The sequence below is a fragment of the Peromyscus californicus genome, unplaced genomic scaffold, assembly GCF_007827085.1.
Source record: "Peromyscus californicus insignis strain IS unplaced genomic scaffold, ASM782708v3 Scaffold_4__1_contigs__length_199733344, whole genome shotgun sequence".
NCBI lineage: Eukaryota > Metazoa > Chordata > Mammalia > Rodentia > Cricetidae > Peromyscus > Peromyscus californicus.
Window position 1 is genome coordinate 44,729,991 of NW_026294562.1, and position 24,521 is coordinate 44,754,511.

Here is a 24,521-nt window from a genome sequence, read left to right on the forward strand (position 1 = left end):
CCAGGATAACGTCTAGTTCCCATCTGCCAAATTCCAGCCAGAACTCTACTCCCATTCTTGCCCCACAACTACAATCCTTCCCTGTATAACATGATTAGACGAGATGTGGGTGTGGCCTGGCCACTGCTTGACTTGCACTGTGACCACCCTTGTGTTATTTCCATGACTCAAGTAGCCATCAAGCACTCTGACTGCTCCCTGACTGCCAGCCCAGGCAGGCTTGCCATGTGGAGTGCAGTAAGCAGCTAGATTTTGTTCCACAGGAGAATACATTGATGAGCAAGGCCACTGCCGTACCTGTGAAGCCTCATGTGCCAAGTGTTGGGGGACCGACTCAAGAAGACTGTACCAGCTGCCCCATAACAAGGTGAGTAACCTCTTAGTACTTCCTGGGGGGAGGGGTGTAGAGAAGAAGTGTTAACCACTTTAGTAGCACCTAATGGGCCTGCTGGACACAGGACCCAAACTCCTTCCCATAATACAGATATTCCCTACGGTCTGGCCGCAACCCTCCGCTCTGTAGCATCCTCTCCCACATGGTCCAATACCCTTGGCAAAGACCAGTTTCCTAAATGCTGGAAGAGCTATCTTGCTAATGAAAATAGTACCTTTGATGTTACTTTTGACCAGTGAAATCCCTTATCCTACACACTCATCCCTCCCACAGCATTTCCATCTTCTGATTTAAAAAAAATACTCATTTCTATAATCAATTCAAGGGCAAACTACTGTATAAAGGAAGGGAGGGTCTACTGACCACTTCCCAGTAGAATTAGCCTTCCCTCTTTAAAAAACTTACATCTATTCATTTATTGGTTATGTGTGGTCTATATCCACATGTACATGTGTGCTACGGCACTTGTGGTGAATATCATAGAACAAGTTATGAATGTCTCAGTTCTCTTCCTCTAACATGTGGGGCCCTGGAGATCCAACTCAGGTCATTATAGCCTAATTCTTTATGACCTTCTGCTCTATAGACACATCTGTCAGAGCATGTGTAGCCTTCAGAGACATCTGTTTACAAAATGCATGTCTTCATTAGACTGTGAGTTTCTGGAGATCTCACATTTGCATCTCCTTCCCTGGCACATGCAGGAAAAACTGGAGGCATGCATACACGTCAAATGGAAAGGGCAAACGATGGAATGAGCAATACTGCTAATCTAATGGACATCTCCAGTCGAGAGACTTGAAAGCCTGATAGATGTTTCATCAATGCTCCTCTGATTCTAGCACTTAATACTTGGGAGCTTCTGGGTGTTTGAATGAATGACCTCATCCCTTCTCAGCTAAATGTGTAAAAAGCTGAGTCTCTCTCTAGACAAGTTAGTTGGGGATGCTGTCATAATAGGGGTGCTTTGCAAGCCTACTGAGATGCTCCCTCTGCACAAGGGTCATTCTGTCCTCATTCTTCCTCAGGACTGTGACATCCCTGTGAGAAGGAGCTGTGCTGTATTTGTTTCTTTATTCTTCACAGTGATCAGCATACAGTAACAGTTCTGTAATCATTTGCTTGTTGAACTGTGTGTCCTCAAAGCCATGGGTTTGACTGTCAGAAGAACTCCCTCAGAAGGAGGAAGCAAATAATGAAGGACAAAGAGCGAAAGGAAGGATGGAGGGAGAGAAGGAAGGATGAAGGGAGGCTGAGAATGGGAGAAAAAATAGAAACCTCAAGGATTCCCAATGCTAACCACAAGAATGTTTTCTTTTTTTCAAATTTAGAAAATATAATATGTTCCACTGATACTGATTTTTATAGTACATTGCCATATTCAAGTCTCATCAATTATCCCAATAATATCATTCACAGAATATTTTTCCAGAATCTAGTTCTCATATTTTTTTTAAATTTTTAACATTTCCTTTATCTTGTTTGTTTGTTTGTTTGTTTGTTTGGCCTTTCCCAACTGTAATAATTTTAAATATTGAATAGACCTGTTGTTTTCAAGTTTTAATATATTTTTAATTTCTTTTTAAATTATATTTTTCTTTTTTAAAAAAATTAATTCTTTGAGAATTTCATACAATGTGGTATAATCATATTGACTCCCTCTCCCAACTGCTCCCAGACACACCCCCCAACTTTGTGACATCTTTTTATTCCTACCCATTAATCCAATTTGTACTGCCCATGTATCTTGGATGTGTGGCCAACATACCAGGGGCAGCATTCTTTTTTGTTGTTGTTGTTGTTGTTTTTCAAGACAGGGTTTCTCTGTGCAGTTTTGGTGCCTGTCTTAGATCTTGCTCTGTAGACCAAGCTGGCCTTGAAATCACAGAGATCCGCCTGGCTCTGCCTCTGGGATTAAAGGTGTGCGCCACCACCGCCTGGCTCAGGGGCAGCATTCTTAAAGACAACTTCCTTCCTCTCACAACAGCTATCAGTTCCCATTACCTCCTCAACTAGAGGTGAGACATCACGTTGACCTCCACGCTGAGATTTTTGTCTTACTGAAGTGTGTACTGCAGCTTTGTGCATCCTGTCACAATCACTTTCAGTTTACATGAGCCCTGCTGTATGTGAAGGACACCGTTTCTTTGTGTTTATCTACCACCTCTGGCTCTTTAGAGTCTTTATGCTCCTCTTATGCAACGATCCCTTAACCTTAGAAAGAAGGGTTATGCTATGGATGCCCCACATGGGACTGAGCATTCTGCAGTCTCTTATTCCCTAGTTGTGGTTGGCTAGTGGTTGTCTGTGTTATTCACCATCTACTGCATGTAGATGCTTCTCTGATGAGGGTTAAGAGATGAATTAATCTATGGGTATAATGATAAGTCATTAGGAATTGGCTTAATGCAATGTCCTTTTAGCAGAATATTAGTGTTAAGTTCATTCCTAGTGCTAATGACCTGTATAGCAATAGATTTTTGGCCTGATAATAGTGCCAGGGATGAGTTTCACGTTGTTGTGCTGGACCTAAATCCAATCAGAAAGTGGTTGGTTACTTCCATGATATTCATGCCACTGTTGCACCAGTGTCTTATCAGACCAGATATTACTGTAGCTTGCAGGATGACATCTGGGTAAGAGTGATAATTGCTCTTCTTCTTCAGTAATGTACATAGCACCTCCCAGCACTATGAACACTAGTCAGTAAAGGTGAAGTATTCAACTGAGTACCAGATAAATTTCTACATGTTTTATGTTTAAGAATGTAGTTTCTTCAGCAATAGGGTTTTAATATTGAATTCTTCAGTGTAACCAATAGTATTGACAATAGCCTCTACTATTTGGGGTCTAGGAGACCTCACTGGCCAACAACCCCAAAAGGGTTAATCTATTCCTATCACTGAGTCCTTTAGTTGTTAGCCTGTAGTATCTAGTAAGTGTATTGTAATCCTGTTATAGGGTAACTCCATTTTAACTCTATTCCTATATGTGTATAACTATTTACCTATAACTATACCTACACCTACACCTATACCTATGCCTACCTATAATTACACCTATTCCACTATAGTAGGAAGCTTATACAGTAATGTGTGACTTTTTCAAAAGGTCTAGTGTTATGTATTGCCACTCCCATATTCCCTCATCTACCCTGTCCTCCCATTCCCCACTCAAATTTCATCTCTTCTGTTCTATTAAACCTCTTTGAGCCTATATATCATTTATTTCTATCTCCCTCAAACCTCCCCACCATGGTCCCTTACTAATTTCTAAACCTTTTTTGGATAATCCAAATGAAGCAAACATATCTGAAAAGCCAAAGCTAATATCCACAAATGAGAGAAAACATATGATGTTTGTCTTTCTGAGTCTGGGTTACTTCATTCAGAATCATTATTTCCAGTTCCATCCACAGCACAATTTCATTTTGCCTCAGTCAGAATAGCTAAAACCAAAAGAATAAATGATGACAACTGCTGGCAAGAATGTGAGGAAAGAATACTTTTTCATTGCTGGTGAGACTGGAGCAGTCACTACGAAAATCAGTGTGGATGTTCTTCAAAAAGTTAGAACTAGATCTATCACATGATCCAGCTATACAGCTCTTGGACATAGATCCAAAGGATTCTATCTTATTACAGAGATGTCTGCTCATCCATGTTCATTATTGCCAGGAAATCAGCCTAGAGGTCCATCAGCTGTTGGATGGATAATGAAATATGGCACATTCATACAGTGGAATATTATTCAGCCATTAATAAAATGAAATTGTATTTCTAAATTGTTTTATATTCCTTGAAAATTCCATACATATATATAAAATGAACTTTAGTCCATTTAACTCCCTATTGCCCTTTTTCTTTTCCCTTCTTTCTCCCACTGAAACCCTTCTTCTCCACAGTCTTCTTAATTTCATATCTCTCTCTCTCTCTCTCTCTCTCTCTCTCTCTCTCTCTCTCTCCCCCCCCTTTCTTTGTGTATGTGTGAGAGAGAAAGAGAGAGAGAGAGAGAGAGAGAGAGAGAGAGAGAGAGAGAGAGAGAGAGAAACCCATTAAGTTTAAATAGGGTTGCCATCATGAGCATGGGTAGGAGGTCATTTATTGTATCGTGGGCAATTTATCAGTGGCCATACCACTTAAAAAAATAATAACTCTTCCTCCAGTCACCGTTAATTGTCCCATGGGTAGGAGAAGGGCTTCATGAGCCCTTTCTTCTTCCATATTGAAATGCTGACAAACCCAATCTTGTTTAGGTTTCCTGCAGATAATCACAGCTGCAGAAAATTCATGAGTGCATTGAGCATGCCATTTCCAGAAGATAATGATTCACAGCCATCTTCCCCAATTTCTTTCTGCCCCTTCTTCCATCATGTTCCCTGAGTCTTCGGAGGGGAGTTATTCAGATGTCCCATTCAGGGACAAATCATTTATTCTCTGTACTTTGACCAGATGTCTCTGTATTAAGTGTTATCTAAAAGAAACTCCTCTAAAGAGTGGAGACTGAAATAATCTACAGGTGTGAAGATACATATTTAGAAGGCAGATTGATACCACGTTCATTTAGCAAAACGATAATAGTAGGTTCCCCAAATGCCCTATAACTTCACTAGTTTTGGGTTCTTAGCCAAGCTTACAGTACCAAGTATGGTTCCCTTTTGTGAAGCAGGCCTTAAAACCGATCAGAAAGCAGCTGATTACCTTTATAACATTCATACCACTATGCACCAACAGGCATATTTTGCCAGGCTAGTCATTATTATAGCTGTCAGGCTTCACAGTTGGGTGGAGTGTTGATGACCTTTTCCATGAGCTGCCACAAGACTATTTTCTAAGTGTTTCTAAGAGACAAACCTCTAAATAGTAAATTTGCTTTAAAGAAACTTCAAAGCATACTTTAAGATAAAGACATTACCAAAGCAAAGTTCTATTTCTCCTTTTGACCCCCATTTGTATTACTATGAATAATTAAATTGCCTTGCATGTTTGAACATCTTTGAACACTTGTCTAATGAAGCAATTACAATCATGCAGTGTACACTGGAGAAACCATGATTGTTCTTAGCACAGTAGAAATGAAAAGTAAGAGAAAAATTCTACCACAGTAAATGGCTACTATTTAAAAAAAAAAATCTAGGTACAGGGCCAAGCATGGCAGAGAAGGCAAAGCAGAAGGATTTGGGGTCTGAAGTCTACACTGGTGCATGGTAAGACCCTGTCCCAGAAAAGGGAACAAAAAGAAATCTAAGCCCACCAGAACAAAATGATAGGTAACACAACTGGGACATTTTGGTGGCTTTGTTTGTGAAGTATACTGAGTATTAGCTTTTGAATAAAGAAAATCATGTGCATGAATCTTGAACCAGGGTATCCTCCTAAGAAAATATTGTTCCCAGGAACAATTTCTTCTCATTCCTCTAAGCATTCATTCCTCCCCCACATCTTCTTTGATGTTAGCTATATACACACATGTCCAAGAAAGGGTAATGTAGCATGGCAATGAACCACTTGACTTCTTATTTTTCTGCTATTTTCCCCGAAGGGAGTTGAAAAGATAAAAAGGAAGAAATTATCTGGAAAGAAGGTGATGTTGACTTATTTGTTCTTGAGAAAATGGCAAAGTACTTTCCCTAAGTGTTTTCCAAAGTGTTGCCTGGATCAGTGTCTTGGCTCATTTGGAGCTGCAATAACACAATACTTGAGACTGGATAAATTATAAACAATATGACTGTGGCTGAATGTTGTTGGGGACTGCGAGATCTATGTACATGGCAGTGGCCTCTGGTGAAGGCCTTGGTGCCAGGTCACCAGTGACAGTAAGAGAACAAAAGGAAGACAGACCTGTTTTTATATCTAACCTATTCCCAAGATCACATCATCAAGCCGACAACTGTGTAAGGCCTAGTCCACTTGTGTTAAACCCTACTTCTCAACCTTGTTGCCTGTGAGTCAAGTTTCCAACACATACATTTTGTTGAACACATCAAAGCCATAGTAGGTAGAGTTAGGTCCATGCAAAACAGGGCAAAAGCCTTTGCTTTATATTTAGCTCTGAGATGGATACAGAGTCCAACAGCTCTTTAGGACACTGTCCCTGCCATCGAGGTCACAGTCAAGGAATGCTGACATACTCAAAGCAAGCATAGTAGGGGCCGTTCAGCACCCCTAGATTTAAAGCAAAAGTTGGACCAGTGAAGAGGTAGACATTTGACAGATGCTGGAGTAACAGGGATGCAGACTCTGCCCGGCCATGGAAGGAAGTAGCTGGGCTTGGGTGGAAGAGCCCAGTCTCTCTTCTCTCAACCTTAGATTTCCTGATGATGTTTCCTCTTGTTTAAAACTAGCTGGAGGCCAGTGGGGATTCTGCCTCACAGATGAGGATAATTGATGACCCTGAGATAGAATTTTTAGTGAGCTGACTTCCAGAACAAAACAGTACAGAAAACAGTAAAGATGGATCTGGACTGAGGACAGGAGAGACAAATAACCTGGAGAGTTGGGTCTGAGTTTTGTTGTTTTTTTTTCTCTTGTTCTTAAGCTGCTGGATCCCTTTAGTTCCTGGAAAATAAAGATGGTCTTCAGAGAACTTTCACCTGTGACAAGAATGCTAACTTTAACTTTCGGGTTTGTTTCAAAGCTGAATGAGTAATTAGTGGAAAGAAACTAAGATTAGCCAGATGTTTACAACTGTTGAAGCTGAGTGATATACACATTGGTTGGAGGACAATTGTCATTTACATATGCAATACATACTTCTATATCTGTTTAAACTTTTCTAGATTTTTTTTAATTTAAGAATTTAACTCTAAAATTGTTTCACTAAAAACCAGCAAGAAAAATAAAAAATAAATAAAATAGAGATAGAGTCCCACTCTTTAGGTTAAGTTGGCCTGAAACTCACTGGGTTGCCCATGTCTGCCTTAAACTCATAGCAATCCTCCTGCTTCAACTTGTCCAGTGCTAAGATTAGAGGTGTGATCCACTAGCCCTAGTGAAAACCAGAAATTTAGAAATCATCTTCGTATCCTATGGTTTCCCTTTGCATTTCTATAAATGTTTTGTTTAGCTCTTTAAAGACAACTTAGTGTTTAAAGCCCCTTAGTGTTTCATGTGTGTATGTAACATGCACCCTCTGAAATGCTGTGGTTCTCTTTGCCTAGGCTCACTTCCGAACCCAGTCTTGAAGGAGTATAGGGTAAATAAAACTAAATAAAAACAATTGAAAGTTACTCTGCTCTTCCATAGACTTAAACATTCTATTGGATCTGTTTCAATGAACAGAGGGAGAAAAGACTTTTTCTCAAGTTTCATTGCACTGAAACACTAAAGCAGCAAGCAGTTACATGAAATGCCCCTGTGATGGCTTTAATCAGGCCAAGCTAACGACTAGCACACAGGACAGCCCCAACTCACCAGCTCTTCTGTTAGAATTTCCACCTTTCTTTGACTTGGGCAGCCATGTGTGTGAGTGTTGTCTTAAAGCTAGGACACACTCTGCAGGAGACCAAGAAGTGTGTTGCTTCCAATGGTGCTGAATTTGGTGAGCAGAATCTCAGGACCAGAAAGCCAAGAGTAAGGTGGCCTTCTGTGTTTGCTTGTGGACTTGAGTCCCATTCTATTTCCAAACTGACGCAAGTGACGCAGCGATGGGAAAGGATGCTTTATCCCCAACTTCTTCCAGTGCTGAGATTGTTATCACCAGTTTGCCAGCTAATGGTTGGGTCTAGATCTGTAAGCAGTGGGGTTTAGACAAGCCAGTGCCACCCCAGGAATAAGTTTCTGGAGGCTTCCATCTACAGTGTTGTGTAATGTCCCATGTGGTGAGAGGTGGTATAGAGAAAGAAATTTTCCTTCTCTTTGCTGGCCCCCTCTGCTCCTAGATCTGGTAGCACAATTATACTCTCGGGGACATGGTCTACATTCAATTAACCTTATAACCATGATTAAATACTGCTCTAAGGAAACTCAACCAGATACTAGTTTGGCATTGCCTACATTACATGGACTCAGTCCACAAACTCCACAGCAATCCAGATGTTCACAGAGCAGTGATTCTCCAAGTGTGATCTCTATAGGAGCCACAGGAAATGGCATTAGCATACCAAAGAAATATCAGTGATAATTGCAGCACCATTCACAATGGCTAAGATACATAACGAATCTTGCTATCCAACTGACAGGCAAATTGATGAAGAAATGGAGTATATATACACAATCAGTTACCATTCAACCACAAAGAACAATGAAATCCTGCCATTAGCAGCAAAATGGTTAGAACCAACAAATATTGTGCTAACTGACCTAAGTCATACTCAGACAAGTACTGCATATTCTTACATTAATAAGAGGAGGGTAAAGCTAGTCAAACTGAATGTAGACCAGAGATTACTGGAGGTGAGGAAGGGTGGGGAGGGAAGCAGGACAGAGAAGGACTGGAAACAGCTAGAAGCAAGTTTTGGCACCTCACAGCATCGTGGGGCCACTGCAGATCTTAATCCCCAATTGTAGACTGTATGAAGACTCAGACAAGAGAAGCTTGTGGACGCCAATCATAAAGAAATGATGAGGAGTTAGAAATGGTAATAGCCCTGATGTCGTCAGTAGAGTCTAAGCATGTATGCTGAAATACCACACTGTGCTTCACTAACATGGGTAATCGCTGCATGCATGTTGAAGCAAAATTTTAAAAAATGAGCAAATGAAAGCTTTTTAAATGTGTCCTCTCTGGATCAGTAATGTTAGCACCACCAGAAAAATTGTCAGAAATGCAAACTTTCAATCCTTTCCCTGAGCTCAACTGAATTAAAAAAATCTGGAGGTAGAACCCTGGCTCACTTCAGCTGTTCACATTACCTGTCTGATGCCTACATTTATTTTTATCAACATTTTGTGTTTTTCCAAGCAGAATGCTTGGATTTGGTTGATTTGATCCCATCTGCTCTTATGATTACTCTGCAAAGAAAGATGAAGCCCAAACACAAAAATATTAGCAGTGACATCACGGCATATAGCGTACACATATAAAGCCAAAGGTTTTAGAAGCCCATTTTCTAACTTGGTGCCGGGCCTTTGTGGGTGTTTGCAAGTTCAGTCAAGAAATGGAGGTTGTAGGACTCCATATATGAGCAAATAAAATTCGAGTTCATTAATTACTTGTAATGTGCATAAGGCAACTTTCTATGCAGTACCTAACCTTCAGAACAGTGCATCATTCCACTCTTCCAGGGCCCTTAGATAGGACACATTGTTTGCCAAATGTGGGCATGTTGATAACTGAAGAAAGAATGCCTTCTCCAAGACCTCTGGATTAAGAGGCCTGTTTAGCATCATGAAAGTCAAAGACAGCATCTGATACTGGCTGGATTTGGCTAGAACCTTCAATGTAACCTTAATCTGCATGGGTACCAGTTAGCAGATTCAGGATCAGATCCCTCACCAGTTTCTGGTTTGTCTGCTTTTGGATCCATATCATGGGCCAAGGATGGGTATGTGACTCATATCTCATATGCTCTGAGATGACTAGCCCCAGGCATCACTCTTTGGAACAATGAAACCAAATCTGCACAGCAAAACATGCACACCACATGTTCTGATTCTTGGGTCCTTCTGAAAAGTCACCCAGATGAATTCTAATAGCCTGCTTCTCCTCCAGGGTTTTTGATGATGGCCGCTGCATTTTGAACTGTCCCACATCGAAGTTTGAACTTAAGAAGCAATGCCATCCGTGCCACCACACTTGCCAAGAATGCCAAGGAAGCGGGCCTTCCAACTGCACCTCTTGCAGAGCAGGTGAGGGCAATCACTGCTGGCTCTTCCCTCACCTCGGTCTGTTCTCTCACAAGCTAGCATTTGGTTTGGCTCAGAAGCCTTGGGATGGAGCTAATGTTCAGAGCAGACAGCTGTTCATTACAGCACCAGTACAACCTGAAGGCTCTGTTGCTGCCAGGACACAAAAACCTTGTTCACATAATCACACATGTTGACTCACTGCCCCTAAGGAGATGAGCGAAGTGAAGAGAGGTCTTCCCGGGGGAAAAAAGAGGAAAGACTATTTAGTGTGCTGTCAAGCGTGACGTGTACAGTAAAGCCAAGCTTTGTTGTGGGAGACCTGAAAAGCTAGGGAATTAGCAAAAACACATATGGTCCCTAAAACAAATAATGCGTTAAAGGTTATGTCAGGTCTCAGGCTGAGCTACGCCATTTAGACAGCGAGGTAATCAATTCACTCGTGCCAGATGTGACCTTTTGGGTCCAGTCTTGAGTTACTCTCAGAGTATCTGCCACCACTGGTGTGGAGGCCATGCCCTCCAAGTTCCTCTGCAGTTTAACCCTTGATACCTCTACAGCCTTGTTTCACATGTCTAACCTCTATTTTGACTTCATGTAAACTAGAATCATATTATTTTACCTATATAGTAAGTAGGGTTTAAATGTGAGGCAAATTTAAATTTTGTGCAATTTTAAAGAAAAAATGTAGACTATTGGTCCCTGTTTAAAAAGTTGGATGGTGTGGTTGCACTGGACCCATCTTTTCCAAAGATTTTTCAGAGTGAAGCCTCAAAGAGGCTACTCTGCATTTCTCCACAGTCCTCACTGTATGCAGCTGTCTAACTGACCCTGAGGTGATAGCATCATATCCATTATATTTATGTCATTTGTCCAGTGAAAGAGACGTATTTATTTTTATTTGTATTCTTGCTTACAATAAAACCAAGAAAAATGAAAAAAATTGACAACATCTTAGATTTGCAGGAATATGGAAACCTGGAGGCCTGCACTTCCCTTTCACACATCTTATCACTCTTAATATCCACCTTGTCCATAAAGACTCTATGCCCCAGATAGGCCGTGAATGTTTTCTACCCTGTTTTCTAAAGTGGTCTGTACATAAGGCAGCATCTGTCTTATAAACTGTGTACACACAGAAGGTAAGAGAGAGAATCCATCATTCAGGAGAAAGACCCTCAAGACTAGCAGTCAGGAAATGCACAACTGACCCAACATCCTTGATTGACTGATGATTGATTGATTGATTGATTGATTGGATTGATTGATTGATTGATTGATTGGATTGATTGATTGATTGATTGATTTCTGACAAGATATCCTGTATCCCAAGCCCCAAGCTCACTACATAGCTGAGGATAACCTTAAACTTTTGATCTTCCTACTCCCACCTCCTAAATGCTGGGGTTATAAGCATATGCTATGACTGGTTTTATACAATACTGGGGTTTGAACCTAAGGCCTTATATGTGCTAAGCAAGTACCCTACAATTGAGCCACATCCCCAGCCCCCAGCTTTCTTACTAACTACAAGACACTAAAACAGTCACTTCACTTCTTTAAGCCTTTTCTTATTTGTTTAAAAAAATAGAAAGGACAAATGGGCATTTAAAACCACTTTCCCATCCAGCACTCTACATCTCAACATACATCACATAATTAGAACAAAGTTTAGATTCTAAGCAAATGTCAAATATTCTAGCATCTTACTACTACTTGCACCAAACCACATGATAAGGACTTTGTCATTTTTCCCACATTTTATACTTGAAGGGCTGCATCTAATCTATCATCTTAAATATTCAATGCCTCCCTCCTTTGCACAAGTTACAGTTAGAAGCAATGGAAAATACAATAAATGAGAGCATAATACATATGATGATTAAGTATTTGTTAATTTGATCTGATTGAGAAATGCCTCATAGATTAGTAAAAGAAATCTCTGCATGTCTCTGTGTGAGTGTTTCCAGGGAGGACTGACTAAGAGAGAAATTCTACCCTTAATGTAGGCTATATTATCTCATACACGGGGATCCAGATGGAGAGGTGGGGGATGAGAAAGCCAGTTAGTATGGGGATTCTTCTATGTTGTGTGGCTTCCAGGAAGTGAGCATCTCTGCTCCACCATGCCCTTCCTGCTATAAGGTGCTGACAGCCTTGAAACTGAGAGCTAGGATAAGTCTTCCATCCCCTTAAGTGTTTATGTTGGGTATTTCTGTCACTGCAGTAAAAAAACTGACTCACTTTCAAGGAGTTAACAGAATTATAAGGTTTGTCCTCACATACTGAACAATGAGAAACTATCAGATAAAGGCCAAATGAGCAGTCAAAAGGCTGCCATGGATCATTTCCATATGTGATGAGCAGAGGTTTTCTGGAGAGGGTAATTGTTTACCAAGCCCTTGTTCAACATGCTCTCTGCACAGCAAAAGCTAATGCTAACACAGCAAGGAGAGCCTATGCCTTGAGATTACCATGCTGAAGAGGAATGCTTCACCTCAAGAAACTCCAGAAAGGAAGTTTTAGTGAAAGACTGAAATATCAGCAAGCTCATGTGGTTCAGTCCAACATTATACTGACTTTCTATGTCTGTCCTTGCAACAAGGGGCTACTGTGACTTTATACACATACTCAGGGTCCCTGCAGCCTGAAGTGGTTTGGATCTCCATGTGGTGACAGAGAGAATGGTAGACCCAGGTTATTCTAGGCAATACAGATCAGCTGTTCTTCAGACGTGAGGCCATATGGGAAATCTGGTTCTCAGTAGAATGAGTAGATAGTTACCCAGAGCACACTGAGCCCTGAAACTCCCCAAAGCTGGGAGTATGGAGCTCCTAGGTAGATATGCAGTATTAATCTTAATGTTGTTTTTAAAAATATTTGTAGCTGTTTATAATCCTCTGTAACTGATCCTGATATTTTTCTAACTGATTAGATTTTTCTGTTCTCTCCAGGAGCAAATTCCCATGTTCTGTCATGCTGGGAAACTGCTGATTCTTTTCTTATAGAGCCCAGTGTTGACAGAAATAAAACCCTTAGGGATGCTGTGGAGGAGTTCTGGAGGTGTGCTTGATTTAGGGTGTCAATAAGGCTGCCCTTAGAACAATTAGTAGCTTTGCAAAAACCCAGACATTAGTCAGCACAAGCATGTGATTTTAATAGTGATTCCAAATCACTGTAAGATTACACTTTTATCAAGTGTGTCTGCCATGTAGCATGTGTTTATTTTTATGGCATCTCTGTAACCCCCAAGTCTGAGTGGATCTACCTTTACCCAAAGGAGCCCTTGGGAAAGTTAAACACATTTTGAATTGTAGCTTTCCACAGAACATGGTTTGTGGTTTTGCAATGACATCCCAAATAGAAGCTGTTCACTCAAATATATAAAATTGTGTAAAATGATTCCCTGCAAGGAAAACTTCTCTGCGATAAGGATATAGATATTGCACTTTTTATTAAATCCATTCTGATGCTCTTGCTCCCCTGGGAACAAAAGCACTCAGTTGTTTCTCTTTTTAATAAAACATCTTAGATTATATGAGTTCCATGGCTGGTTTTTGCATTTTCTCTTTCCCATGCCCCTCTAACTGGTCAGACAAGCATGGTCGGGAGCGCTTCCTATACCAGGGGGAATGTCGGGAGAGCTGTCCTGTGGGCCATTATCCTGCTAAGGGGCGTGCCTGCCTGCCCTGCCCAGACAACTGTGAGCTTTGCTACAACCCACATGTCTGCACGAGATGCATGAGCGGCTACTTCATCGTGCCCACCAACCACACCTGCCAGAAGCTGGAGTGTCGACAAGGTGAGGCTTCCATGGGCTCCTACTCAGCACCAGGAGGTGGGATGAGAGATTATACCTCTGGGCATCAGGAAGGCTTTGACTACCTTACTTTCAATTATCACGGTGTTATTATGAACATTTAGAATAATAAGGCGGTGGGGCTGGAGGTACCCTCCCTTCCTTTCCCCAGCCCCATGATGCCCAGACAACAGAGAAAAACTGAGGTCAGAGTCTCAAAGTCTTGGCCAACAGTTTTCTTCTTCTCGATTACTAGGTATGAGACCATGGGCAAAACTAATCTAATTTCTCCATGCCTTGGGGCTTTATTTGTAAAGGGGCAAGCATAATACCAAGCAGGATTGCCCATGAGAATGGGCAAGGAGTCTACTAAATCTTCTTGAAATTTTTGAATGCTCTGTGAATTGTATGTTGTTGTCATTGTTCAATTTCTTTGTTATACTGGAAGACGATAAATTTAGCAGCATTGATTGTTTCTTTTCTTATATGTAAGAACTCTGCTACATAAGGATTATGGCTGGCCCAGGTCTGAAGACGGTTTCAAGATATTTTAAATTAAGCACTAATTCTATTTCTACTTCCTGATTACAGAGACAGTAAAGTATTTTTTTAACTTTAAGTATGTTAAGTAGGTCAGATATAGCATCTGATCTTCATATAATATGTGTGTGTATGTGTGTGTGTATAATTCCATTTTCATAGACACAGGACTGACTTACTGAGTAAATACAATCTACTAGCTTGACTTTAAAATTAGTTATATGAGCTGGGCAGTGGTGGCATATGCCTTTAATCCCAGCACTTGGGAGGCAGAGGCAGGCAGATCTTTGTGAGTTTGAGGCCAGCCTGGTCTACAGAGCGAGATGCAGGAAAAGGCACAAAGCTACACAGAGAAACCCTGTCTCGAAAAAACTCATAAATAAATAAATAAATAAATAAATAAATAAATAAATAAATAAATAAATAAATAAATAAAATTAGTTATATGGCCAACCGTGGTGGCTCATAGCTGTAATCTCAGTACTCAGGAAATAAAAGCAATGAGCTTAAGGCCAGCTTAAACTACATAGTGAGTTCCAGGTCAGCCAGAGCTACATAGCAATACCTGCTCTCAAAGAGCAAAGTGGAACAAGCAAGCAAATAAACAAACACAAAGACTAGTTATACAGAATACAGTCTAAGCCTGTTCTATTTGCACCCGTTTGAGTGGTATACAGTCTGGTAAATTGATACGAGATTTTAAAGTCCATGACATCTTTCTTCAAGATGGTTTGGGGCTTCATAATTGTTCTGAGATTCACTAGAGACAAAGCACACACCAAACAACATGTTTTCCTAGCAGTGAATCTGCCTCTATCCAGTGAGTTTGAATGCGTTTTCCATTCCTCTCCCTGTACAGGTGAATTCCAGGATTCTGAGTATGAAGAATGCATACCTTGTGAGGAAGGGTGTCTGGGATGCACTGTGGGTATGTCATGGTCCTTTGTTACTTAAAGTGTTTAAGTAGCTGTGTCCCCTGCCACACATGCTGGTGTTGCCATTGCTTCAGCAAGAAGTCTTGTCATCGAGGTAATTATCAGTGTCCCCATCGCTATCCATAGTACAGACAGTGTCACAGTGAAGAGACGCTTGAGGCAATGGTGCCAAGCTTAAGAAAGGATGGCTGTGTCTTCCCTTGACACTCAAACTCTTCTTTATTGAGCTGACAAATCAAATCAAACGAAGAAACGCCTCTTGGCTCTAACTCACTAGGAACCCAAAAGCTAGCAGGTAGAGAGATAGAGAGATCTCCTTTTGTGAAAGTGATTCCATTGCTTGGAGCCTAACGCAATATTTTGTACTATAGTGATGGTGAAGTCAAGATTCCTGTTACTCAAAGAAAAACATACCTACTCTCTAGTTCAACTTTGTAGCTCTCCTATTCCTTCTGCTCATACTGCTGGTTCTCTGGCAAAGGAGAAGGAAGATAAGGTTGGTTTATAGTACATAACATCAGTGAAATTGATGAAAAACGTAAACTAGGGAGACTGTGATTTCAAGACAGCACTTTCATGTAAGTCTAGGCAACATATAGAAAACAGCATATAGGATCTGTGAAGGAAAATCCCAGCTGAAACAGAGTAATTTCTCTTTGTGGGGGCTTCTGTGGAGGCTTGTGGTGCCTCTAAAATGTTACCATGCACATATCACATGGGAAATTTGTCAGGATGCAGAACAGGCTGTTCAGTGGGGCCACTGCGGCTGTTCCATGGACCACTTGCAAAGTGTCAGATTACAGGGCAGCTAAGTAGACCTCTTATTGGCCTCACCTACTAGACTTATTATTTATTTGTTTGTTTGTTTGTTTATTCTTCTTCCATACAATACTTCCTGACCACAGTCCCCTCCCTCCACTCCTCCCTGCTCCCCCCCTTCTCCCTCTCCCCCAGATCCACTCCTCTTCCATTTCCCCTTCAAAAAAGAGCAGGCCTCCCAGGTATATCAACCCAACACAGCATAACAAGATACAATAAGACTAGTCACAAACCCTCATATCAAGGCTGGATGAGGCAACCCAGTAGGAGGAAAAGTGTCCCAAGAGCAGACGAGAGAGTCAGAGATACTCCTCCCCACCACACACACACACACACACACACACACACACACACACACACACACACACACACACACACTGTTAGGAGTCCCACAAGAACACCAAGCTAACAACCAAACATATATGTGGAGGACCTAACACAGACCCATACAGGCTCCATGATTGCTGCTTCGGTCTCTGTCAGCCCCTACGAGCCCTGCCTAGTTGTTCTGTGGGCTGTGTTCTCCCGGTGTCCTCGACCCCTCTGGCTCCTACAATTCTTCCCCCCTCCTCTTCTGTGACTTCCTTAATTCTTAAATATTATGTGAGAGCTATAGCTTATCTGAGGCTTTAGAAACGTGAACAGTGTTCTTTCACTATCATCTGTTGTAGCTTGAGGAGAAGAAATTCAGTAACAGAGTAAAACTTCAGAAGCAGGCGGCAGTCAGAGATTTTAGGGGAAAATTCTAAATGTCTGGGAAGCAAAAGTAAATTTAAAGACAAGTAAGAAAAGAACTACGCCAGCACTCGGGAGGCAGAGGCAGGCGGATCTTTGTGAGTTCAAGGCCAGCCTGGTCTACAGTGCGAGAGCCAGGAAAGGCGCAAAGCTACACAGAGAAACCCTGTCTCGAAAAACCAAAAAAAGAAAAGAACTACGATTAGAACACCGGCAACAAGATTCTATACTTTGCTTATGGATATTTTAATTGTGTATTTTGTTGCATTCTGTCTTTCAGCTATAGCCAAATTACAGTCTTTCTTAGGAAGTGATAGGAGATCTTTCTGGCAGCAATGATCGATGTTCTGATGGTCTTGATTTTACTTTCGTCCATCTCTGGCCTATTTTCCACTTTGGCATCCTACCCCCGCTGATTTCTTTTGCACCTTTTTTGTGTGCTCAACACCCATGCCTGTAACTTTGTGTGTCACGGTGGGTGGGGACTGAGTGTTTGTGTGTGCTGTGGGGACAGATCTTAAACATGTTGGCTCTCATCATGTGTTCAGTGATGACAGTAGAGCAAACCCACTAAGTTAAACACAGAAGAGTAAGTTTTACTTCCACGTCTTTAAAAAACCCTGAAAAGTATGTACCTTTGAGAGCTCCCTCAGATTCAGACATCATCCTAAAAGAGATATGGTGTTATATGACAGTATTTTTGGGGAGAGTGGATAAACATCTACTCATACCAAATAAAGAACTGATGAAAGACCAAAGTACAAATACTCCCCAAGTGCAGCTTGACGAACCAATGAGTTTATTGGGGTTACTTGCAGGAGTGTAGGCGAGGGGTCACTTACAAGATCATAAATGACTCAGAGAAAGCTGCATCATCAAAGCCCACCCCAGCACAGTAACAGCTCATGAAAGCTGGGAAAATTGGAGCATACTGAACAACCCAGAGGCAGCTTAACAGTTTGGAGTGTGGCCTGTCCAAGCTTCTCAGCTGTTCTAATCTCTTCTGAGGACATTTGTCATCAGTTCTTAATGCATATAGACATAAATATATATGTATGTATATACGTGTGTGTGTGTGTGTGTGTGTGTGTGTGTGTGTGTGTGTGTGTGTGTGTGTGTTTGAGAAGAGAGGGGCCTAATGAATCTGGTCAGTTTCAGGGACTTCCTTAAACTATTTTGAGATGTTTACTCTCTGAGCTTAGTGAGCTTCCAGCAGGATGGAATGTTTCACCTCCCCACGTAAGCATCCTGTATCTTAGTGATCTTCCTTCCGAGACATTACACAACAGATGTGAACAATGACAAGGCAACCATGATCACTGGGAGATTCAATATCCACCCTTCCTCAGTGACATAGCTAAAGATGAGACCAAGGTGTAGCAATTAGAAAACAAATCCATAACAGAGACTGGACAACTAGGGACTAGAAATCCAGAGGTTTCTTACCTGATCCATCAGTCTGATTCACTTTACAAAGTGTCATTGAAATATCCCACCCATTCCTTCATTTAGGAGACTTTAGCTATCTGCTGTGTGCCAGGGACTTGCCTTGGCACTGGAAATTCAAAGGTGACATGACAGACACCCTCTGATAAGGCTGTGCCACTAGAGATGGACCTGGAATGAAGATCTTTATAAGGTTGGCCCAGAGTGGAGGGAAGTTCAAGTACAGCAGGATCAGGGAAGGTGACAAAAACATTCAAAATGCCGAGTTTTAACATCTTAAATTCCAATATTTCTCTTCATTTACAAAATTCCTATGTGCTGGTCTTGTGTATTGAGCTGACTTGCCTAATCTCAACCATGACCTCGTTCCTGAGCCCTTGTGATCTCTCCACTGGAACGAACCCTCCTGTTCTCCCTGTCATGCGTAGGTTGCTATGACATTGATCTAACATTTAGTATGTGCACATCTTTCCGCCTGACACCAAAGGGCCTGCTTGAGAATAAGCTCTCTGACTTACACTGTCTGCTCCCACAAGCAAGGCAGCAGGCCAAGGTCATAAAGCACACACAGTTGATGGGCAAATGCCCCTCAGTTTTGATGTCATGGCTTACAGTGTTCTGACTCCACCATGGTGTGACAATGATCTTAAGGTTTTAAATTGGGATCTTTTTCTGCGCTGGCAGTGTGCATACAGAATTTTCTCGTGTTGCTGTGCATCAGGAAACCACAGCTGCTAAGAGGCCACAAGTTCAAGTCAACAGCCAATACCAAGTTTTATAACAAAATAATCTCATGTTAGAGGCACTTGTTTAAGTGTAGACTAATGTGTTCTGAGAATGTTTGAGAGGCAGTCTGGGTCCTAGACTCTAGTGATATGCTATGATGTTTGGTAGGCCATGAATATTAAATACATTTTTGTATTATTGGTATGCTTCATTTATGTTTATTAGGACATAACTCCATTGTAAATTTAAAAAATAAAAACATATGTATAAATGTTTACTGGGTTGAATTTGAGGGTTTCTCAAGTTCAAAAGAGAGAGATAACTCATGAGACTCAGGGCTTCAGAGCCAATGTTTTCTCTAATTAAATTTTGAATGTAATCCAAGAAAAGGAAAGTAATCATACAACAAAAATGATTTTTATAGAATATTAGAACTGAAAGATTTGATAAAATGTGTTTTGTTGCACTTTATAGTTTTAAGAATGTAGGAATGGGAACTTTAAAAAATATGAATGACTTGCCAAGGTCTGCCCAAAATTCTTCTTGTGAAACAAAACGTCATCCTTTGGAGAGAATTTCACTTTATTCCATCTTAACAATGCAGATTCATTTTTGAAGGGGTCCAGACAATCTCTGGAGGAATTAGGACACACAAGAGCAGACATTTGAGACATTTTTATCTTTGTTATGTCATAAACAGTTGTTGTGAATGCTAGGAATATTTTGAGTTTTGTATTCCTTTTCAGAGATTTAGAACACTATATATTAATGTCTGTGTTTTACAACTAATAAAGGAAAACTCAATTTCCAGGTTGATGGGAATCACAGCCAGCTCCAGGGAGGAGGTCTTGTAATTTCTAGAAATATTTTCATGAAGGAGACAAAAAACTAACCCATGACCAAAAAGTGATGGTTTTGTCTGGAGGAAAACACTGAATTTCATAGTCTGGGATGGAGCAGAGGGAATATTTATTATTATGGAGTGAGGTTTCTTTTCTTTATCAGGCTGTAAACAAACAGCATTCCTGTTTTTTTCTAAGAATACTTGATATCAAATTCTTTATCTTTCTAAGAAGTATCTTTAGTTGACATTTTTCACAAAGTCAAATCTGAGTGTTTGGAATTATATTTTGACTATTTGGGGGTGAGGTAAATGAAGCGATTTTACCTGTTGTTTTGAGGTATCTTTCATAATATTAACTTAACAAAGGTAGTATAGCCTGAGATTTGAGGTCTGTACCTATTTATCCATTGACTTAATAATGGATTTCACTCACATTATATAAAATCTATACTCACTTACCTCATTAATAAAAACAGAAGTTATTGTGCTCATATTTTGGCTCCAGAGAACATAATGAAATTCCATTAATTTTTGTTCTTTGAAAGGAATGTAGTCTAGAAACTTTTTAAAAATTTAAGCAATTACCAAGAAGAAATAAATTCATATAACTAAAGTTTCATACAATGAGCCAAACTTATGCATAAGAAAAATATAGACAGGGACCCTCCAGCCCTGAGGCAGTCAAAGGGGTTTTCCAGAGAGGCAGGGCAGAAGGGAGACTGTGAGTTTATCTCTGTTGTCCACAAAGAAGAGGGAGAGCTGCCCTAAGCATGGGGCTTCCACTTGATGACAAGTGGCAAGACGTCCTGCCATGGATTTTCCACCACTAAATGTACGAGTGTTGAAGAAGGAATGAGCAACTTCAAGGAAACAGACAGAGAAAGGTTTAGAGTAGCCATTAAAAATCCAAACCTTGAATTCAGTGAATGTGTTTAAAAAGCGTTCCTTACCTGAAGTGGAACAGCTGAAGGTTAAAGAGCCACAGACAGACAGAAGGAAAGACAGGGAACTAGGAGATGTGGCTCAGTAGTAGAAAGCTTGCCTAGGATATGTGATGCCCAGCATTCCATCCTCAGCACTTGAATAAATAAGTATATAAACAAACAAGAAAGCAGAATGATGGGGTGGCTCGTGTTTTTCCTGTTTGAAATAGGGTCTACCAGAGGCCACGTTGGCCTCAACTTACGCAGCTGAGGATGGTCTTTAACTTCTGATCCTCCTTTATCCACTTCCCCACTGCTGGGATTACAGCTGTGTGCCACTGCACTCAGTGATGAAGAGATCAAACTCAGGGCTTTCTGCATGCTGGACAAGTGCTCTGCCAACGGAGATGCATCCTCGGCTCTCGAGTGCTATTCTGAGGACGTAGTTTAAGTTGAATTTGGCTACCAACAGTCTTCAAGGGTGATTGACAGGCAGAGGGGCTGTAGTACCAACGGTGGTAAGAATGCTCTTATAGAATCCAGGTAGAAGCAAAAGCAGTCTAGCCGAGGTGACACTAACACAATATGATGAAAGGTATAGGCTTTTATATCACATGAGACAAAGGGCATTAACGCATAAGAAAAGCTACTGGTTTATTAGGTGGGAGATACAAATTAAAAAGACCACGGGTTGCATGACTTTTCCAGGGCAGTCTGCTTTGTTCACCCCAGACACAGTGGCAGTAGCAGACCAAAGAAATTATGCCATGAAAGTCCAGCTGGGTGAACTAATGTGTTTATTGGAGGTGCTTAAAGGAACATGAGTGAGAGGTTGCTTACAGGAGCATGGGAAAGTTACAGCCCACTGCACACCAGCCTCCTCTTCACAGCCCTTGGTAACTATTTACGTCCTCAGGGAGGTGGGGGACTCCTTAAGCCTTATTAGCTTCATGAGCCTTCACTTCCTACCATGAAAGAATGTTAATGAGTCCAATCTTGTGAGGGTCTCCTGAGGGTGTGTGAACAGTTGCTCTAATTCAAGACAGCAATAAGCACACCAACCCAGAGGAATGCACAACCCCATAGGACAGTATTTCACCCATCAGAATGGCATATCAAAAGCACGTCGGCTCTCCAGGCAAGGCTGTAGGAAAGGGAATATATTTATTCCCTGAGGTGGAAACTAAATGGTACAGCCTTTGAAGAACATGTGACAGCCTGTATTGCAATTGCCTATGCATTGGCACTTGGACTGCATGACACCTCTTCTAGAAATCTAAGCTAAGAACACAGACTCACATTCTAAACAGTGTACACTCATTCATGCAGGTTGAGTTCTGAGACTCTCAATGGACTCCCAATTGGACTACAGCAATTCAGAACTCTAACATTTAGTGCCTTTCAGTCGAAACTGAGCACCTCTTACACACTGTGGCTCTAACTTACAGTCTGAGTACAACAGTAGAGTGTTGCTAGAGTTTTCCTGCCTGGCCCACAGTCAGTACAAATCTCTGTCACCCGCCAGTCTCACAGCCCCTCAAACCCGACCAAGTAAACACAGAGACTTATATTGGTTTCAAACTGTATGGCCGTGGCAGGCTTCTTGCTAACTGTTCTTACAGCTTAAATTAATCCATTTCTATTAATCTATACCTTGCCACGTGGCTTGTGGCTTACTGGTACTTTACATCTTCCTTGTCCTGATGGCGGCTGGCAGTGTCTCTCTCACCCAGCTTCCTGTTCTCCCAATTCTCCTTACTGCTCTTACAAAGGACCCAGGTTCAGTCATTAGCACCTCTACCTGGTAGGTAGCTCACAACTGCCTGCAACTGTAGCTCCAGGGAAAACGATACTCTTCTGACTTCCAGGCAGATCTGCATGCATGTGAACATACTGATACACAGATATACAGACGTATGCATAATTTAAAATAAAAAAAAATCTGTGAAAAACAAAAAGGAACCAACAATAAGCTGATTGCTAAATGAGCAATTATATAAACTCACCCGCCAGTCCCACAGCCACTCAGACCCGACCAAGTAAACACAGAGACTTATATTGGTTACAAACTGTATGGCCGTGGCAGGTTTCTTGCTAACTGTTCTTACAGCTTAAATTAATCCATTTCTATTAATCTATACCTTGCCACGTGGCTTGTGGCTTACCGGTACTTTACATCTTACTTGTCATGATGGCGGCTCGCAGTGTCTCCCTCACCCAGCTTCCTGTTCTCTCAATTCTCCTCTCTGTTAGTCCCACCTATACTTCCTGCCTGGCCACTGCCAATCAGTGATTTATTCATTGACCAATCAGCAACACATTTGACATACAGACCATCCCACAGCACTTCCCCTTTTCTTTTCTTAAAAAGGAAGGTTTTAACCAGCTTGGTATATTTGGGAATTGGGGCGTAGCTTCTCTTACTACTTCCTGCTGGAGGGGGGCGCTGTATCTTATGGGGACACAAAGAATATTTTAGGGTTATGGAGTAGTCCATGAGGGTGTATCGTCTGAGCCAGTTGCCTTGAAACGGTTCTGGATGTTGGATCATCTGGGCCATGGTGTCATCGGAGACCTTTCAGGGGGTCTTGGCTGGTCAAACCTGATGTGTCTTAATCTGGAACAAATCCATAGCCTCTGGCTTTCTGTGGAAACAAAAGCAGAGCCTCCTTTCCAAAGCAACATATCCTTACATCCAAATTTTGAAGTCAAGGTTCCTTTAAAATATACATTTTGGCATAACTCAACAGCTTTTGTAATCAAATGTTTTTCTTCAGTTATGAATATCAAAGAGAACATAATCCAGATTCTCTGTGTGGTAGCCATCTTTACATGGCTTATTTTTTTATATTAGCTTGAGCCTATTGCTTTGAACTGCAGCCTTCTAAGCCTGAAACAGTGCTGGCGCTGCTGGCTCCGCCCACTTCAGTTTCCCAACATGACGGTGATACATTTTCTGCCAGCTCTGGGAGCCATCAACTCTCAGAAATAGTGGGTCTATGCTTCTATCAAAGCAGCGTGTAGCCCAGAAACCTCTTTTTTTGTTTTGTTTTGTACTAGCAAAGGCTAAATCCACCACACAGCTTAATGTGCCATTTGCAGAGGCCTCATTCCCGCCATACTGCAGGTCGAGCATGCACGCCAGGAACCCGCCAGTAGCTCAAACTGGCAGCTGCCGTTCATTTGAGAGAGACAATTAGGAAGCTGTTTTTAGCTCCGTTTTAGAATCTTTTTTCTCAGTTTTTAGGTGGAAACTCTTGCCACCACTTTGGATGCCATTTGTAGCTAAAGTTTTCCTGCCTGGCCCACAGTCAGTACAAATCTCTGTCACCCGCCAGTCTCACAGCCCCTCAAACTCGACCAAGTAAACACAGAGACTTATATTGGTTTCAAACTGTATGGCCGTGGCAGGCTTCTTGCTAACTGTTCTTACAGCTTAAATTAATCCATTTCTATTAATCTATACCTTGCCACGTGGCTTGTGGCTTACTGGTACTTTACATCTTCCTTATCCTGATGGCGACTGGCAGTGTCTCCCTCACCCAACTTCCTGTTCTCCCAAGTCTCCTCTCTCT

At 41.4% G+C, this 24,521-nt stretch overlaps 1 protein-coding gene across 1 annotated transcript in view; it reads left to right on the top strand.

The window, feature by feature from the left end:
- Pcsk5 (proprotein convertase subtilisin/kexin type 5) overlaps nucleotides 1-24,521 on the top strand; it is a 456,194-nt gene that overhangs the window by 351,718 nt on the left and 79,955 nt on the right. The window contains 5 exon segments of the mRNA XM_052762773.1: nucleotides 264-325; nucleotides 327-367; nucleotides 10,046-10,182; nucleotides 13,775-13,981; nucleotides 15,378-15,446. Of these exon segments, the coding sequence (XP_052618733.1) occupies nucleotides 264-325; nucleotides 327-367; nucleotides 10,046-10,182; nucleotides 13,775-13,981; nucleotides 15,378-15,446 (516 nt within the window).